Genomic DNA, 13255 nt, shown 5'->3' with positions numbered 1-13255 from the left:
CCAGGAGGCCTGGTGTCATCTTCAGAAGCGCAAGGGAATGCAGAGGTGGAGGTATGGTCAGGCCGGCCTTACAGTCCATGTCAGGGCAGTGTTGCCTGACATTGGCAATCGACTCCGTCCGCCGAGGCGGCCAGGCACGCCCAAACTGTGCCCGGGCCAAAGAGCACAGACACCAATATGAGGATGCTGCAAATGGCGTTTCTTGATGGGTAACAAGGTGTTATATAGCTAAGGTTTACAACGTCACATCCGTCTGCTTACATCATAGACTAAACACTATTGGCTATTAGGGGCCCTATCTTTCCGTACAGCGCGATATCGTCCGGCCGCCGGACCCTAACTATCTGCAACATCTCCCCCCTCCCTATGCATAACAAAACTAGCTAAAATATAACTATCTTATTCTTCCTTATTTTTATCTTATTCTACTTACTTACTCTTATTATTATATTACTCTTACTTATTCTTAGTATTATATTATTCTATGCTTATAGTTTATAACAATCTCAAAGTTATGTATCATAAACTTGACATAAAAACACAAGGCACAAAGTGTAGAAGGTAGGGGATGACAGGTAATACCGGGGGTGTAGGAATAGGGTGTACCTTGGGATAACTTGAGGGTAATACTGAGTGGATATATTCTTAAAGCCGTTGTCGGCGTTCCACTAACATGATGTTAACCTTCTCTAGCCGACTCTTGACAAATGGCATGAGCTTATTCAATATACAGGGTCCAAAGATCAGTGTCATCATGATCATTGCTATCGGCCCTATCAAGGTGGATTTTAGGGTGGTTAACCACAGCGAACCGGCGAACCAACCCTCGTACCAGCTGCGTTTTGGAACAGGGTTCAATGGGCGCCGGCCGGCAAGGCATGGCATCGAAGATTGGTGACCCTGTAGTTACTTTTGTACTAATTGCTCGAGATTGTTCCATCTGTTCAAGTACTCATTTAAGAGCTGATGTGATTCTACCTGTCCTATAGTGACAAGTTGCAAAATTAAGATCACGCAAAGGCATCGCGGCCCCCTCTTGTGAAGGCTGTTTTGTTGTTTTCTGGATTCGGTCGGTGTGGAACTCACAGGCTCGGGCGGGACGCCTATCACCGGGGCATCCGATGATCCAGTCCTGTGAACAGAAACTCACAATTTTCATTAGTTTTATCTTGAAGGTCTGGTTTAATAGACTTAAGCGGGCACCACTTGACTCTGCCATCTTTCCTGACAGTGACCTTTGGGTCGATCTTGGCATGGGGGGAGCGCTGCCAGCGAGTTCCCCAGCCAAGGGCAGTTTGCTGCAACATGGCCTGCCTGGCCACATTTAGAACATGTCATTACATTGGCTATTGCGGCATGAACAGCCGCCTGAATTGGGGTCAGATGCTCTTCCTTTGCAACATGCTTAACCATGTTTGCGATACTTGCCCCTACCGGCAATGATCGCAGGATTTCTTTGGTTGCGGAATTGCATTGTTGGCGTAAACATTCCGCTACGACCGGGCCTTTTGCCTCCGCAGGCAGGGCCGAAGAGCCGACTGCTGCTTGGAGACGATCTACAAATTGTGTAAAGCTCTCACTTTCACTTTGCTTTATTGAGGACCATGGTGATGGTCTGGCAACGACTCTACAGGCTGTGCGAATAGCTTCTCTGGCCGCACGAGTAGTTGCCATAACTTCATGGGCCCGCAGGCCATGGGCCTGCGCCTGGGGGGTGATCAATGCTGGGTCTTTACCCATTAACTGCTGCAGGCTGGAGCCGTGTAATGGATGATCTGCCCCAGTTACTTGGGCTAAATACCTCGTACAGTTGTCTTCCCATTCTTGTCTGAAAACAATCATCCCTGCTCCATCAAAGATTAGCCTACAAGTTTGCTTTATATCAAACGGAAGCATATCGTCCCTCCCAAAGATACCATCTATGAGGGTTGAGACCATGGCAGAATTAATCCCTTTATCCGCAATTGCTTTAACAATCATTTGCACATCCTTAGGGTTTATCGGCGAGTAGACCCTCTGTCCCACCTCCGTCACCCGGACTGGGAACACTAGCGCGGTTGATGGGGCCCACTCGGCACACGCGATCTTTATTTCCTTCCAGTCCGTGAGAGGGGCCTCTTCCCCTCGCGGCTCCTCTCCAATTCGAATGGGAATACCCTGGCTCCTAGTTCTTTGGCTCCCAGCCCTGTTCACCTTCCTTCTCTCCCTCCCCAAATTCGAATCAGTTGTGGGCCACCCATCCTCACTAGTGTCCGAGCCGGAGCTGGAGCTAGAACTCGACTGACTGGTCACTTCCGGGCTCCGGTACTTTTTCGTTGGGCTCCAGCCCCGCCTACTTTCCCCCCTCCTTAGCTCGCCCTGCCTCCTACTCACGGAGGCACGTTTTTTCAAACGGTCGCTCCGATTGGTTCTCAGCCCCCCACTCGGTCCTCCCTCACCTGACCGGTCATTTCATCATAGAAGGCTATCAGGTTAAGCATCAGAAAGCATCGGACAGACTCACTGACATAGGCCGGACTGTTATCCGTCTTGATGTGCTCGGGTGAGCCTATGACTGCAAAAGATGTGGTTAGATGCCTGCAGACATGTAGGGCCCTTTCACCGGTCTGCGTTGTGGCCCACACAAACTTAGAGTAGGTGTCTATGGACACGTGGACATACTTGAGGCGTCCAAATTCAGGTACATGTGTGATGTCCATTTGCCACATCTCTAATGCCTTCAGGCCCCCTGGGGTTCACACCAATGTCCAGATCTGGCCCATGATGACTACACTGGGGACAGGCCTGCACAATTCCACAGGCATCAGATACAGTTATATCATACATCCAGGTCAGGCCTTTGGCATTAGCGTGGAACTGTTCATGAGCAATTCGGGTGATTTCAAAACGATTCAGTGGCCCATGTTCACGCACCAAGCTCACTAACTGGTCAGCCCGATTGTTACCCTTTCCCAAACCTAGTGTCCATTGATGACTCCGGACATGGATGACACAGAATGCCGTTAAACGCCACCTCACAGCTCTTTTGATTTGTAGAAACAGCTGGAACAATCACTGGTTACGAGTTTCTTTCAAAAGAGCATCCTCAATTCGCTGTACTACTCCAACGACGTACAGGGATTCCGATAAAATATTCAACGGGGTGTCCTTCCAGTGCATCAGTGCCCATGCGACAGCCGCCAATTCTAAAGTCTGCAACGAGTCACCTTCCACCACCTGTAGGGTGTGGGCTTTCCATAGGTCCTTCTCCTTCCAGGTGATGGCCGCCCTTCTGGAGGTTTTCTCTGCATCTGTGAATACCGTGAGGCCATCGCACGGAGGTCTTTCTACACACTTTGGTCTTCCTACCCACGAATAGCTGGTGAGGAAGTGGCCAAGCTTTCCTGCAGGCCTTTCCGAAGTCACCTCCCAGGGAACTCCAAGAGCACTAACTGCAGCGCAGTGGAGTGCCACAGGGCCCATTCCAGATCCGCCGCCTGCAGGGGAAAGGTGGATCGCCACTGGCTCACCCCCGAGACTGCCAGCACCTGAGTTCTCCCACGGTAGACCATGTGAGCCACCGCTTCCAACCAAGGGGTCACGCTCTTGCGCGATTGAACTGAGGAGAAAATCCATTCTAAAACTGCAAGGTAGTCTTCTCCCCCTTTTTTCTTTTGCCACTGCATGATGACGGCAAACACCGAGATTGGGTTGGAGACGACTCTCCTGTGTGCACTGATATGATGTATTGAGTAGGCTATATGGATTCAGGTCTGTCCAGGTCTGTCCAGTCGCTTTGAGAAATACCTAACACCAGTGCATCAATTGATCCGCTGTCCCACAAAGCCAACAATTCTTAATTTGGGTATAATTAACAATACGCCTAAGAAGCATAACATATCCATTAGTGTTAAAAGTAGCATCAGCTTCTATAATAGCGTTAAAAGTAATATTACCTCCTAAAAGCCACAATATACAGCTAATAATAACAGTAACACTTCTTCCTCCCATGTTGTTCTTCTGCAGGCTCACACTTTCCACAGCTAGGGTACCAGCTGCCTGCCTGCTACGTTTGATGTATGCGAGTTTGCTTCCAGCCAAGGTCTCGCCCATTTTTGCTGGCACCCATCTGGTTCCAGTATCTGTAACGACACAAGCATACCCTTTTCCCCAGGTTATTAAGCCCAAGGGTCCCGTCCATTTTCCCGTGTTCCAGGCTCTCAGCATCACCTTACATGGACCCGTTTTTACTTCTGTCAGGGCCCCCTTTAGCCCAGCCCTATGCTTGACCATCCGAGGGACCAGGCTACCCTGGTGCAACCTCAAAAATTTAAAACATATACTGCTCTTGCCAATTTTTCGTTTTTCGTAGCTGGCATTTCAGCATTTGGTTCATATGTTCCACTATGTCATGGTCCTCAGGATGCAATGGCATGGTGAAAAAACAATCTTTTAAATCAATTAGTAAGTATTCCCCTAAGCTCTGTCCAAGGATATAAGTCAGAGTACGGCTCCCAGTCCTTCATCGGTGGGGGGGGTGGGCGGGGGAGGTGGGGGGGGACGCCGTAGTCTGAGTTATTCCTGGCTTTCCCATTTTCAAATTCTGGACTTTCTTGTTGTGCTTATTTAGCCCTCTCTGCTGATATACATTACACAATAAAGATCTAAAGACCACAGACACAAACAGCACAAACACAATTTCTGTCCAGTGGCACGACCTCACATAGCTGTGCACTCCACTAGTGAGTTCCACTGGTCATCGGCAGGACACTGAGATTGAACATTCTCTCGAGTTGGCAGATTAGAGGGTTGCCGACAGGCTCCTAACTCGGTGGGCGTCCCTGCAGAGACAACGTGGGTCTCAGCGTTAGGAGTCTCACCCCCCCTCTCTCTGCACTGTCTGTTTAAGCCCGGTGCATCCTGCCACGTAGGGCCAGTACATGCCAGCAGGCAGACCGGGGGGCGGACAAACTCCGCCTTCAGTCACATAACCATCCCTCCTGGGTGCGCAGGTGCACATACCAGTAAGTGGGCCCAGCTGTCAGTCCGAGGGTCCTGCCTTTCTCATCTCCCTCCCTTTCGGGTGTTTGACCTTCAAATTAATTTAGAGGATGTTTGCAGTTAAGTTGGCCTCAAGCCCGGTCGAGCAGCCGCCTTCAACTGCTTTTCGGAGGAGGTCGGCTGTTAACCTGACTGAGCAGCCGCCTCCGCGCTCCTTATCGCTCAGCCTGGGCAGGCAAACATCTTCTTTCTCAAGATCTTGGATTCTATTTCGCACAACAGTTTTATGACTCTACGGATCATACAAATTTCCAGTTTTCGACCATACCTCGTGTCAGCATCAATATACAAAGGATATAACACATAATAGAGATGAACATAGCAAATAGAAACAATAGCCCTAATAACGGTTTCCGTCCTCACTTAAAGCATTACAGTTCTTCAACCCCCACTTTTAAAAGATGAATCAAATTCCTCTGCACCTCCCTCCTGGCTTTCATCAAGCCTTCAGCAACATAAGTTTCCTTGATCTCATTCGCCTTCTCTTCCCCAGCCCCCCTTTCTCCTTTTTTCAAGGCGATCTAACAAGCGGAAGCGGGGGCACAGACGGTGTAGGCGCCGCAGGTGCAGGCACAGAGGCAGGCACGGGCCGGGGGGTTAGCGATGGATCTCCAAACACCAGCGGTTTTCAGTGGCGTGGCGGTCCCGGTCCTGAAGTGCTTGCAAAGGCTGCCGTGGCTCCGATGGCCACTTTGCTTTTGGCTTTCACATCGGGTTTGAATACTAGGTGGAGCTCGGCTTTGAACCCATTCTCTCTGCACCAGATCAAAAGCTTGCAGAAGGTCTGTTCATCAGCCTCCGTCTGCACTCCCACTGCTTCGCTCTTCCCGAGCGCCTCCCGTGCTGCCCTCCAAGTCTCCCTCTCCTCCCTTGCTCTCTGGAGGACCTGCCGTATCACTCCCCATGTCTTTAGATCTTTCGCACTCCCTTTAGACATACCATATTCCGTTAACGCGGTGGTACATCTCTGCCAGTGCTGAGGGAATAAAACTTCCCCGGCACTGTTAACCGCTCCTTCTTCAAGGAGCCACTCAATGCAGCTCTTAACTGCGTTCGATTTCATAGAAATCCCCCATTCCCGAGCACCAGATAGTACGACCTTGACTACCCCTTCCATGATCCGGATCCCTCGACCACCTGCGGTCCGCCGCCTCGGAGTATCACGTCAGGGTCACCACTTGTTGCCTGACATTGGCAATCGACTCCGTCCGCCGAGGCGGCTAGGCACGCCCAAACTGTGCCCGGGCCAAAGAGCACAGACACCAATATGAGGATGCTGCAAATGGCGTTTCTTGATGGGTAACAAGGTGTTATATAGCTAAGGTTTACAACGTCACATCCATCTGCTTACATCATAGACTAAACACTACTGGCTATTAGGGGCCCTATCTTTCCGTACAGCGCGATATCTTCCGGCCACCGGACCCTAACTATCTGCAACAGGGCAGGCTTAGTGGAGACCTTGTCTGGGAGCCCTCAGTGGTGGTGAGTTCTTCCCAAGCTCTTCCCTCCTCGTTGCTCTGCTGGCAGCAGCCTGATGTGAGTGCATGGCTTAAGGGGGAAGGCAGAGCAGCCATTCTGGTGGGACCAGGGACAGGAAGAAAAGACCAGTGTGGGGTCCAGCAGGGCTTAGCAGAGGGCACTCGCTGGTGGTGGTGGTGCTAGCAAGGGTGGAGAGGGCCCTTGGTGGCCTTTCCACTGTGAATCAGCCAGGGGACACAGTGTCCATGTGAGAAAGACGAGAAAGCCCAGAGGTGCCATGTTTTGTGGCTGTACTTGCCATTGCAGGTGCTGCCTACAGCCTCCCCTGTTCATATGAAGCCCCAGGTTTTTCCTGCAGGCAAGCAATCTGTGAAGAACTGCCCCAGCCATGACGGCCATGTGTGTCAGGGCTCAGCATGAAGAAGGAGCTGCCCGGGGAGGCATGGCAAATGCCCAAGGCCCCAGGGAGGAGGCCTGGTCCTCCAGGGCATGACCCACCTACTCCAGCGAGGGAGAAGGGAGCAGGTCGGCACTTGGATGCAGACAGCCCTGCAGGGCTCCAAAATTTGGCACCATGGTGGGCTTGGATAGTGCAAACTTTAGTAACACTTTGGTTAATATGAATGGGCCTAACTACCAGCTTTGCTGTGAGATGGTAATAAACACTCCTGGAGCCAGAGCCGTGAGAGAAGATTCCAGAAGTCACAGGAAGGGCCCTTGTTCCACCTCACTTGATTAACTTGTGCCCCTGACACTGATGGGTGTCTGACCCACTCCTGAGATCAGAGTGAGAGAAGGTTCCAGAAGGGCAGGAGCTGGGATCTAGAAACACCAGGGGGGCAGCCCTGAGCACAAGCCATGCAGGCACATCCATGGTGGTGACGCAGGCCGAGGCTGGGCCACAAAGTCTGGCCTAAGGAGAGGATTTGGATCAGTGGGCCCCATAGCATGGATGGGGACAGCCTGGGCAGACCTTGAGACATGCACTACTTCATCCCTGGCTGGCCAGGGACCCGTGGTCCAGAGCTGATCTGAAATGGGTCCCATTTCCCAGTTTGGAATAGTAATGGGGAAAGAGATGTGTTTCACAGGGCAAGAAAGGAAAGCTCTGTGCTCTTGTCTGGCAGTGACATCTGTGTGCGTGTGACCTTATAAACTCCCAGGGATGACCCGAGGAGGCTGAGGTCATAGTGGGGCGTGCGGCATCACTGAGAGGTCTCTGCAGATGTGTGATGGTGCCCACACTTCCCTTCGAGCCCGGTGCTGAGTGGGTGCTGCTCACGGCTGTCAGTGGGAGCTGCTCTGCATCCAGGAGAGCGATAGCAGCAGCAGGGAAACACTGAGGGCCTCTCACCCTCAGGCAGAGGAGCAGGGGCGCCTTGGACAGGAGTCTGGGTCCAGGAGACGACAAGAGCGTCCTTTTCCCCTGCCAGGAGAGGAGAGATAAGGGCAAGGGGACAAGCAAGATGCTGGGCTCTTGGACCAAGATAATCAGGCCGGAGCAGTGTGTCTTGTTTCCAACGCTCCTGCAGCTTTCCCGTGAAGGTAGGGGCTTTGGGAGCTCCTTCCTGCAGCAGGATCCCCAGACGCAATGAGCTGCCCATAATGTTGTGGAGCGTGCGCTGCGCAGGTGGCTACGCGGGCCTGGGGGCTGCCATGACAGCCTGTGTGGCCGCAGAGGAAGGGGGTCCCCTGTGTCTGACAAGTCTTTCTCTTGCTTTCCAGAGATTGTTGCTATTTGGGACGCCGTGTCCAGTTACATTATGGAAGAAATGAGTCAGGACAAGGTGCGCTGGTGCCCTGCTGGCCCTGGCCCTGCAGGGTTTCAGCCATCCAGAGAGCCCTGGGTGCCCAGGAGCAACCCTTCCCCCAGCCCCATGGCCCCACATCCCAAGTGGCCCGTGTGCTGCAGAGCAGCTTTTTGGCCAGCCGGGGCTGTTAGAAAGCCCCGACATCTTCTGTAGCTTAGGGATATTAGTGAACTTTTCAAGGGGGTGAAGATACAATGACGAGAAGGTGGCTGTTCTCTGAATTCTTCCCCAGGTATCTCATTGCTCATCCAGAGTGGGGAGGGCACAGAGCAGAGTTCCAACACTGGCAAACATCCCTTTTGTTATCTCTTAATTGTGGCCTTTGGTGTCTTTGCTATGTGCAGGGTGTGCTGCTCGCAGGGCTCGGCACCTTTGGCACTGTCCGAGAGCCACTGCACCTTGCCACTGGCGATGTGCTAGTAATCCGAAGGCCTGTGTTCCAGCTGGACATGGACGCGGTCTGGCTGCGGGGACTCAAATACTGCAAAGTGACTCTCCCTGGTGAGATGACAGCGCTCACCCGCTGCTTCCCCTTGGCACATCCCCTATGGGCTGCATGGGTGCTCCCTGCTCTTTGGGACACGCGGAGAGAAGCAGCCACGTGCAGCTTCACTGCCCCCCACAGAGCTCTTTCCGACAAGGACCTTCTCTGGAGCACTTTGTACTCCAGAACATTACGCACAGTTGGAGTCTGCCTCTTTGAATGCCCAAACTCCTGCCTCCACACCAGGCACCTTTCTGGATGGGCGAGCAAAGAAAATGCAGTGGGCGAGCAGATGCGGGCAGTGACATTGTTTCTCTTCCACATAGTCAATCTGGAGATCAAGCAGCTGGACTTGGAGCGCTTGTCCCGGGCCACCTCCTATTCTCGGCAAGTGGTGAAAGGCTGTGTGGAAGAGACCATTCGCTTGTTCTCTTCCCACGTGAGGAAAAAGGAGAATGTCCCCTTCACCTTCCGGGATGTTGGTGTTCTGGCCCGCCAAAGGGACAAAGTACATATGCGGTTTTATGCGCACTGCACCCAGCGGCTGGAGGGCACTGGAAGCCTCATTGCAGCCCTCCGCAGTGTAAGTAACTCCTCTTTCCCAGAGTACTTGGGCTTCCTGGGCAATCCTAATGCAGGACAGCTGCCCAGCTTGAGGCCTGTCTGCCAGCCTGGACATCGCAGGCTAATGGAAGTCCTTCCCCAGTGCTTGCTCCCAGTGCAGAGAGAGCTCTTTAGATTGCTGGCCCCTTGCCACCACAGAAAGCCTGCCAGGGTTTGCAGCCAGGCTCACTTCCGCACTATGCATCTTCTCTGCATCAGAAGCAGGGACTAATGTTCTCAGTGGTGAACTTAGAGCAGGGGTTTGGAGAGATAGCTGTCTCCTGGAGCAGGAAAATGGTCCACTGCCTTGAGCAGCAAGGAAGGAATTGCCTCGGAAGTCTCTCAACTGGTCTGTGTTACATTGCAGAAACTACAGATGATAGAGCTGTCCCTGTCCAGCAGACCTGCTACCCCAGAGAGCTGTCCTAGTTCAGTGTATGTCTTTCCAAGGTGAGCACCTTTCCTTTGTAGACCAGGGCCAACCAAGTAGGTGGTTCCCAAATGCTGCCTGAGACCATGCACTACTGGACTTCAATGTGCATCATCCAGCTGGAAATCAGTCACACAGTGACTGGATCCTGCTTTACTGATGCTCACTTTGGGCTACACATTTCCTTGCCAGGAATGACTGAGGACTGTGACTACCTTTCTCATGCCCAACCTGCCATCCTTCCCAGCAGAGGGAAGGGACTGCACCCAGAAAGGGATATGGGCTACACCATGTGTCTTTTGGGTCAGAGAGCCACAAAAAAAGCTCCCAAGGAGCAGCTGTGCCTGCTCACAAAGGTGGTGGGATGCAAGAAGGTCTCCAATGGCAGGGAGGTGGATCAGTGTCCACGAGGTGCAAAGTGGAGAGGATGCCCTCCCTTCTCACATGGGTTGTCATTTGACTTCCAGGTTTCGGCTCATTGTGCGAGACAGCCCGAAGCATCAGACTGCTCTTGTGGACTCCACACAGAAGAAGGAGCTGAAAGAAGAGCATGGGGGTATCAGGAGCAGAAAAGGTCAGGGAAAAGCTCCCTCTAGATGCTGCTGGCTCTCTGTCCTGCGCTGGGTGACAGGAGCCCAGTGGAAATGGGCTCCCCAACCCACTCTCTCTCGAGAGTTTCCTGCTTTCCCCTCTGCAGAGCAGCGTCTGGGGAAAATCGTGCAGCACCATGAGGAATTTTATTTGCCTGAGCTGCGAAACAAGGAGGAAGGCACAAGGAGGCAGCAAAGTGCAAAGAGCAAGCCTGCTGCTAGGTGAGAGCCCTGGGAAAAGGGCTGGAGGGGAACAGTTGTACCAGTCTCCCCTGTGGACACAGCGCCGCAGGGGCCTCCCAAGGCCTGTGGACACAAGTCCCAGCAAAGGCTCCACTCGCTGCATGCCGAGCACGCGCAGGCTTGCGGGGGAGCCTCCCGTTGCCTTCATATTCTTCTGACATCCTGGACTCTGGGAGAGCTGAACACACATCCTTCTTAGCAAATAGCTGCTGCCCTTCTCCTAACGCGCCCTGTGGTGTCTCCTCAGGATCCTTGTGGAGCAGCTGTCCCCCATCCAGGGCATCTCCCTGGCAAAGGAGGCTGCCCTGAAATACACCACACATCCTCCTGTGGGCCCTCGCAGCAGCCATACGGGCCCCCCTCACAGGGCTGCAGCACAGGTGCGTGATCGGGCTCTGGGGAGTTCCAGCGTCTCCACAGCTCGTAGGAAAGCTCACGCCTACGAGAACCCTCAGAAAAGGGCCCTCAGTGCAAAGCCACAGGAGCCATCGCTGGCCTCTTCCACTGCTACCAGGGGAGGCAGTTGGGCGCTGCATTGAGCAGAGCTTTTCCAGCCTGCTGTCTGCTGAACCGCCCGCAAAAGAGGGGTGGTGGCGAGGCTCAAGACAAGGGCGGGGATGGGATGAAAATAGCAGCACGCCCCTGGCCAGACTCCCCAGCCAAAGACACCAGACTAACACTGCTGCCTTGCATGGCCCCACAGCGTCCAGCCCGGCCTGCCATGTGGAGGCTCAGGAAAGATGTCCCTTCCTCTGTGTTGGAAGAGAAGTGGCAGCAGCTCAAAGACCCCTACAAGGAGCAGCAGGCCGCCCTGAAGGAAGAGGCCAAACACCAGCCCCAGGTACAAGAGGCCTCTGAGAGCCCTCTGCAAAAGGGCCTTTCCCACCTGCAACACAGTGGAGCTCCCAGGCAGCCGGGGCTCACTCTGAGGCTGCCTCTAGGAGCTGTGCCCAAGCCGGCCCTCCTCTTCCCAGCACGGAGGAGGTCGCGGGCACAAGAGGGCCCACAAGGAGCCAGGGGCTCTAGTAAGGGCAGGGATGGCTTCCTCTGCCCACGCTGCTGGCCTTGGAGCTGCAACCCAGCTCTCCTGAGCAGCCGCCTAGACCCCCTCAGAGCCACGAGCAGGGATTGGGCTCTGGCAGCCCTTGGTGTCAGCACCCTGCACAGCTTGAGCTTGGCTTTGCAAGGACAAGGAGCCTCCCTTGCAGGGCAGGGGCGTCTCACCCCTTCAGCCCTCCCTGCTGAAGCCATTTCTTCCTTTCCTTCTAAAACAGATCATGAAGCTGCCAAAGATCATCAGTTTTGAGCAGCGCCGTTACCGAGGCACTGCCATGCCGGGCAGCACCACCCAGATGTGAGTGTGGATGTGCAAGCTAAGAGCCAGGGTGTGGGACAGGCAAGGGGCTCTCACCGACCCCTGCTTCAGGAGCTGCCAGGACCTCACCTTCCTCAGCTGCAGGGCACAGTCCCCTATTTGTTTCTTCTTCTCCAATGTGGCTGTTCCAGGGATGGGGCTAGAGGAGGCTGCAACGTTTCCAAGAGAGGAGGAGAGGGACTTTGTCACTTCTCTTGCAGGCAAGTGTCTCCTCCAGCAAAGCAGACCTTGCAGCTCATGGCTTCCTACAAAATTCTTCGGGATCGGTGGAAGGAAAGGGTGGAACAGAACCAGGAAAGGCTCAAGCAAGAGAAAGAAAAGCGCTGGTAAACACCTCGCAGCCAGGCGGGTTTCCCCTGCTCCACAAGGCCCTTCCTGCCCTGGCCCTGGGGAAAGAGGGGCTCCTGCAGCCCTGCCTTGGGGCACAAATACCTTGGGGCCTGGCCTGGGCTCACACATCCCGCTCACCCAAAGTGGGTGGGGGTGCCAGCGCACCATAGCACGGTCAGTTTACATCTCCAGCGGTGTAACATCTTCTTCGCCCATCCGCAGCGCTCAGTTGATGGACCTCCTCCGGAGCAGAGAGCAGGAGGACCGCGTGCCGGGCTGCCACCACTACCACAACTTTTATGTGCGGAAATAAACAGTCCTTCCGAGACAATGTGAGCCTTTCCTTCAAACACCTCAGCCGCCCAAATTCTACCACCAAAGGCCTGTGTGACGGCCTGATAGATTGGATGGCCCCAACGCTTGAGGTTCTCTGGAACGGAGTTTAAAGCAGTGCTGTTACCTTCAGGGTATTGATCAGAGGAAGGAAACACATAAGCCCTACCGAACGCCCCTTAGCTCCATCTTGCTGAGATCACTGTGAGCCCAGTGGCACAGGGTTTTCCTCCTCTACTCCATGAGGATGAAGTCATCTGTCCTGTTCCTCCCTCTGCTACAAGGGTGACGCTGACCTGGCCTTTGAGCTGGCAGTGGTCGAGAGGGAAAGGCTTTGGGACTGGGGATCCCAGGAATGGGACCACGGCTGCTGCAGAAGCAAGGAGTAGACATCTCCACCCAGCTAGCTCCTGGTTTGGCTGAGCCAACGAATCCTGCAGCACGTGGCGGGTGATGATGGAAGGTTAGGTTCAAGAACTACTTGAGAATCCAGAGAGTGAGCTGGGCGCCCACCACCCTGACCTCAAATCAAAT

General features: G+C 53.8%; 1 protein-coding gene across 1 annotated transcript; it reads left to right on the top strand.

Moving 5' to 3' along the window:
• Positions 1-7988: 7988 nt before the first annotated feature.
• LOC148595025 (uncharacterized) lies at positions 7989-12701 on the top strand. Its single transcript, XM_088522757.1, has 12 exons — positions 7989-8067; positions 8248-8309; positions 8678-8834; positions 9144-9400; positions 9788-9870; positions 10318-10424; positions 10548-10662; positions 10931-11063; positions 11387-11524; positions 11958-12037; positions 12190-12384; positions 12611-12701. The coding sequence occupies exons 1-12, from the start codon at positions 7989-7991 to the stop codon at positions 12699-12701; spliced, it is 1497 nt and encodes a 498-aa protein (XP_088378883.1).
• The last annotated feature ends 554 nt before the right edge of the window (positions 12702-13255 follow it).

The sequence above is a fragment of the Tinamus guttatus genome, unplaced genomic scaffold (genome assembly GCF_059628265.1).
Source record: "Tinamus guttatus ecotype Peru unplaced genomic scaffold, ASM5962826v1 Tinamus_guttatus_pri_ptg000163l, whole genome shotgun sequence".
Taxonomy (NCBI): Eukaryota; Metazoa; Chordata; class Aves; order Tinamiformes; family Tinamidae; genus Tinamus; species Tinamus guttatus.
Note: the sequence above shows the minus strand (reverse complement) of the source record. Positions and strands in the feature narration are given on the sequence as shown.

Coding starts and splice junctions, on each gene's coding strand:
- LOC148595025 (XM_088522757.1), top strand. CDS start 7,989: ATGCTGGGCTCTTGGACCAAGATAATCAGGCCGGAGCAGTGTGTCTTG. Junction 8,310..8,677: donor AAGAAATGAGTCAGGACAAG/GTGCGCTGGTGC, acceptor TGCTATGTGCAG/GGTGTGCTGCTCGCAGGGCT. Junction 10,425..10,547: donor GGGTATCAGGAGCAGAAAAG/GTCAGGGAAAAG, acceptor TCCCCTCTGCAG/AGCAGCGTCTGGGGAAAATC.